The 5,748-nt window shown below is 51.8% G+C and overlaps 1 protein-coding gene across 1 annotated transcript; it reads right to left on the bottom strand.

Annotated features, from left to right (window-relative positions):
- Positions 1-1,282: 1,282 nt before the first annotated feature.
- Positions 1,283-5,320, bottom strand: LOC125945152 (uncharacterized). Its single transcript, XM_049666758.1, has 3 exons — positions 3,816-5,320; positions 2,507-2,726; positions 1,283-1,975 (listed from the first exon to the last, which is right to left on the bottom strand). Exons 1-3 carry the CDS (start codon positions 5,151-5,153, stop codon positions 1,311-1,313), a joined length of 2,223 nt encoding a protein of 740 aa, XP_049522715.1. The 5' UTR covers positions 5,154-5,320; the 3' UTR covers positions 1,283-1,310.
- Positions 5,321-5,748: the final 428 nt, after the last annotated feature.

The raw sequence follows: 5,748 nt of genomic DNA on the forward strand, positions 1-5,748 counted from the left end.
TGCGCTCCGGAAGCCTGTCTGGATGACGCCAGCCCTGAGTGCATTATTTGACGAGCTGGTTACATTCCCAGTCCAGCTCTTGGTGCCTGCGAACATCATCTACAGTAACCAGCTTCGTGTCTGTGACCGTAGCAACTTGAAATTTCATAAACTCCTCTACCACATTCAACAGACTGATTGACGGCTTCTCATCCGGAGCCCTTGAAAGAGTATCCGCAGTGGCTAGCTGTTTGCCAGGAACGTAGACCAGGCTAAATTGGTAGGCAATAAGTTTGATGTGAAACCTTTGAATACGTGGGGGCCACGTGTCCAAGTCAGGGTTACCAAGTAGTGTTAACAGCGACTGGTGATCGGTTTCTACCGTGAAATTTAAGCCACGCACGTATTGGTCAAAACGGTGCACTGCCCATGCTACCGCCAGCGCCTCTTTCTCTGGCTGTAGCGCTGTTCCGCTTCCGTAAGTGACCTGGATGCGAACGCTACCGCACGTCGCTCGCCGTATGGTTGTTCCTGCAGAAGAACGGTTCCCAATCCTAATGAGCTCGCGTCGCATGAGACAATGGTATTACGACTGGGATGATATTTTGCGACGCACAGGTCTGATGTGAGCATCGCCTTTACTCGATTAAAAGCAGTCTCTTGAAGCGGTCCCCATTGCCATGCATTTTGCTCGCCTAGCAATGCGCGAATAGGGGTGGTTGCCTGCGAAAGGTTGGGCAGGAAGCGAACAATATGATTAGCCATGCCGAGGAATCGCCTTACCCCAGGAACGTCCTTGAGTGGTTCCAAGTTGCACAGTGCTTCGAATTTGCTGGGATTTGGCGAGATACCGTTGGCGTCGATGACCACACCCAGAAACTCTACTTTGTCTTGACCGAAGCAGCATTTTGACTTGTGGAGTTTAACTCCGGCTCTCCTCAGACGTTCAAGAACCCCCACAAGTCGCTTGTCGTGCTCTTCTCGGTCTTTGACAAAAACCAGGATGTCGTCTATCAAGTTGACGACGTTCGGTTGCCCCTCCAGAATTCGAGCCATTTCTCTCTGAAAATACTCCGGTGCTTGTATCGAGCGTAATGCACACCGTGATCACCACACGAAGAAGCGTTTATTGAAGACACGGGAACGCATATATAGCCGCGCTTGCGCACAGCGTTGCTCTCCTTGTTCGCCCAGTGTTGCTGCCTTGGCTGGCCGTTGCATCCTCCTTTCTTTGAAGAAGGAAAACACTGAAAACACAGATAGGACTGAAAGCACTGAAAGCACTGAAAGCACTGAAAGCACTCAACATCGATGCGTAGCAGTCGACACTCCTAGGCTGTTTCAGTCTGCTGGAACCCGTGCGTGTAGGCCAGGCGGTCTGGGGGTCTTCGCGGTCTGGTAGATCGTCGCAGTGAATCTGCAATGTTGGGCACTCCTGGTGTGCCTGCTGGTGGTCGGTCCTGTGTGGCCTGCGGAGGTTCTTGCCTCTGCTGTGTGACAGCGCTCGGAGATGAATCAGGGGCGTCGTCGCAGTCGTCCGCCTGGTAATGGATGGTTCGATAGAACGCTTCTGGTGTTTTGCGAAGGTGCTGTCTATTTCGACGGAAAATCCGGCCATCCTCAGTCAGAACGGTGTACGATCTCGGGGCCACGAGATCTTGGACTTGCGCTTTGATATCCCATCTACCATTTCGGAGGATTCGGACGACGTCTCCCTTCTGTAGCGGAGGTAGTGGTCTTCCTGAGGTCCTTGCCTGAACATGTTTTTGAACGAGACCTGAGGATGACGCTGAAAAATTTGGAAGTAGCGTTCTTAGACTTCGTCCCATTAGCAGTTCCGATGGTGAACGGCCATCTTCGAGAGGACACACCCTGTAGTTGAGAAGGCCCAAATAGAAGTCCTCTTTCTTGGTCTCAGTCTTGCCCAGAAGCCGCTTGACCACTTGTACGCCCTTCTCGGCGAGCCCATTGGACCTGGGAAAACGTGGACTTGAAATCGTATGCACAAAGTCATAACGAGCCGCAAAATCTTTAAACTCTTTTGACGCAAACTGCGGGCCGCCATCACTGCAAACTTCTAGTGGTATTCCATGCCTTGCAAAGATCTGACGTAGTTTATGAATGACAGTTGTTGCAGAGGTCTCCTTCAGGTGCTCGACTTCTGGAAAATTAGAGTAGGCATCATAGACAACCAAAAAATGCTTTCCGGCGTGTTGAAAAAGATCTGTACCAACTCTGGCCCATGGCATGTCTGGAACGCTGCGCTGGCACAGGGGCTCGTCAGGCTGTCGATAAGCAAACTTCTTGCAAACGTCACACCTGTCAATGAACTGAGCAATATCTGTTGACATTCCTGGCCAATACATCAACTTGCGAGCCCTCGATTTGCATTTTCCTAAGCCGAGATGCCCTTGGTGCACTCGTCGCAGCATCTCTGTTCGCATGCTTGCAGGCACGACTACTTTGGTTCCCTTGAGGAGTACTCCGTTGACTACAGAAAGTTCTTGTGTGAAGGACTTTAGTTCACCTTCTATAGGCATTGATGACTGCAGCCTGGAGATGACGTCTTGCGCCGTTGCATCACTGGCAGTTGCTACCTGCAGACGGGATAGGGTGGCTGGTCCGACGACGGCAGTCAGGGCGCCCACGGCATGAACTTCAACGTCCGTTGTGCCTTTTTCTGGTTGTTCCCGTGATGGGATTCGTGACAATGTGTCAGCAACAACCAATTTGCTGCCTGGAACATACTGCAACTCAAACTCGTACTTGAGCAGTCGAAGAAATAGTCGTTGCAGACGCGGTGGCATGTCGCCTATTTCCTTCTTTGAAATTGCCAATAATGGGTTGTGGTCGGTTTCGATAACGATATGTCTTCCTATGACATAATCATTGAACTTTTCACAGCCGAATGTTATGCCCAGGGCCTCTTTTTCTATTTGGGCGTACCTTCGCTCGGTTTCTGTGAGTGCCCGCGACGCGTAGCCTACCGGGCGCCAGTCTCCTCCATGTTGTTGGAAAAGCACTGCTCCGAGTGCAAATGCTGACGCATCCGTCGACAGTTTTGTGGGAAGCTCGGGATTAAAGATAGCCAGGACGGGCGCTTCCGTCAGCATCATCTTGAGCTGCGCCCACTCACGCTCGTGAACATGCGTCCATTCGAAAACTGTGTCCTTTCTAATCAGGCTGCGCAAGGCCTCAGTATGGGCTGACAACAGTGGCAAGTACTTGCCGAAATAGTTCACGGTACCAAGCAAGCGTTGAACGTCTTTCTTGGTCGTTGGCGGAGGGTGGTTTAAAACGCACTTTATCAGGTCGGGATCGGGCTCAATACCTTTGGAACTAATCTTATCACCCAAGAAGCTGATTTCAGTGCGTCCGAAAATGCACTTTTCTGCATTCAAAGTTAGGCCCTCTGCCTGTGCCCTTTCCAGCGCTTTGAACAGGCGTTCATCATGTTCCTTTTGCGTAGAACCCCACACTAGCACATCGTCAATGTACACACGTGTTCCCGGGAGGTCGTCAAATATCTGGCTCATTGTACGCTGGAAAACTTCGGGTGCAGATGCAATACCGAACGGCAGTCTGAGATACCGATACCGGCCAAACGGCGAACTGAATGTGCAGATTTCTGATGTCTTTTTGTCGAGAGGAATTTGATGAAAACCACTGTTGGCATCGAGTCTGCTGAAATACTTTGCATGCGCCAGATCCCCTTCGATTTCTTCCCGACATGGCAACTGAAAGTGCTCTCTCTTCACCGCCCTATTAATTGCTCGCGGGTCCATGCATACTCTTAAGTCCCCATTTTTCTTCCTCACGATAACCAGGGGACTTACCCAGTCTGATGGTTCTTCCACCTTCTCGATGATGTTTGCAGCATTCATCCGGTCAAGTTCTTTCTTAAGTGGCTTCTTGAGGGCGAAAGGTACACGCCGGGTTGGCTGTACCACAGGGACAGCGTCCTCTCGAAGCACCATTTTGTACTCGCACCGCGTCCTGCCAATGCCAGTGAATAACCTCGGGAATGCCTGCTTTAGGCTTCCATATGCCTCGCTGCTGTCCACCGCGTTCACTCTGTTGACCAGACCAAGTTGCTCACTTGCCCCGAGGCCCAGAATGGCTTGCTTCTTCTTTACTATGAAGAACTCAAGTAGCACACGCCGTTTGTCTAACTGCACGGCGAGGCGAACCTTGCCACTGTGTGGTATTTCGCCACCCCCATAATGGCGCAGGATGCTCCTCGTGGGGTACGGCTGCTGCTTAGTTCCGAGCCTTTTGAACAGCGAACGCGGCAACAAGTTAGCCTGCGCTCCCGTATCGACCTTCAGCTGCACATCAGTTCCTTCAATGTTCGTTGTTATAATCCAGTCGCGACTTTCGGGGCCACGCTTACTTTCCGTCGTGCTGATCTCCAGAACGTCGAAGTCACTGCCACTCTCCGCTCCTTCGAACACGTCATCAACGGCTGCTCGCTTGCTTGTACAGCAGGCGGCGAAGTGATTAGGCTTCGTGCACTTGTTGCATGTCTTGCCGAACGCCGGACACTTCCTTGGCGCGTGCGAGAAGTTGCAGTACCGGCATTTTTGGCGCCCGCGTTTCGCTTGCGTTCGTGAAACAGGTTCAATCTTGTTTTCCTCCATCCACGCCCTATTTTGCGATTCGGCAAGTTCCTCAGCTTTGCAGCATTCTACTGCTGTAACCAGCGTCAAGTCTTTCTTTCGAAGAAGTTTTTCTCGCAGGGAAGTGCTGCAAATGCCATACACGATTTGGTCCCGCAGCATGGAATCTCGCAAATCCCCAAAGTTGCACGTTCTTGCTTTTAGTTGCAGATCCCGAAAGAACTGTTCAAATGGCTCTCCGTGTGCCTGACGACGCGAGCGGAACACATAGCGTTCGTAAGTCTCATTACGCTTAGGCAAGCAGTAGTTTTCAAACGCTTTAACCAACGCGTCGTAGTCATTAGCTTCCTCCGGTGATAGGTTCAGGGTATTAAACACGTCAATAGCTTCTTGACCCGCAACATGCAAAAAAATTGCAGCTTTCTGCTCCTTACTGCGTGGCTTCGTGGGCTCCGTTGCTATCAGGTACAGCTCGATGCGTTGCTTGAATGTCTGCCAGGACGCCGCTGCGTTGTCGCCCACTTGCAGTGGCTCAGGCGGGGGTAGGTCGGTCATGGTCCGTGAGCGAGCTACACTTCTGACACCATGTATCGAGCGTAATGCACACCGTGATCACCACACGAAGAAGCGTTTATTGAAGACACGGGAACGCATATATAGCCGCGCTTGCGCACAGCGTTGCTCTCCTTGTTCGCCCAGTGTTGCTGCCTTGGCTGGCCGTTGCAGTGCTGAAGTCAGGCCAAAGTGTAGACGACAGTAACAGTAGCGTCCAAAAATGTTGTATACTCTTGATATTGTCACGAGCCATGGCAAAGACAAAGACGTTGTAGTGGGGCTGGGTCAGAGGCTCTTCTGTCAGACTGAAACCTGCTGGAACCTGTGCGCTCTGTGCAGTCTTGACTAGACAAGCGCTAGCCGTTTACTGGCAATTAAATACTCCCCGTAACATCTTTTTGGTGGAGGTTGCGGGTTCTATTCCACCCGGCTATGGATCTTCGGAGCGGACGCCACGTTTCTCCTGCCTCCATGGCTGAGGACAGTTCGCAGTCATCACAGCCCGTGCCCGCGGCTCCAGCAACCGTGGTCCTTTCGCAACCCCTCGACCCCGGCACGTTTTGCGGCACGGACAACAATGACGTCGACGATTGGC

Source organism: Dermacentor silvarum, chromosome 4, assembly GCF_013339745.2.
Source record: "Dermacentor silvarum isolate Dsil-2018 chromosome 4, BIME_Dsil_1.4, whole genome shotgun sequence".
Lineage (NCBI taxonomy): Eukaryota > Metazoa > Arthropoda > Arachnida > Ixodida > Ixodidae > Dermacentor > Dermacentor silvarum.

Excerpts from the sequence above, each read along its gene's own strand:
- LOC125945152 (XM_049666758.1), bottom strand. The coding sequence starts at position 5,153 with ATGACCGACCTACCCCCGCCTGAGCCACTGCAAGTGGGCGACAACGCA. Across the intron at positions 2,727-3,815 it reads TGGAAGAACCATCAGACTGG|TATGTTCCAGGCAGCAAATT; the intron begins GTAAGTCCCCTG and ends TTTGAGTTGCAG. Across the intron at positions 1,976-2,506 it reads GTCATCAATGCCTATAGAAG|TTTCAAGTCCACGTTTTCCC; the intron begins GTGAACTAAAGT and ends TTGTGCATACGA.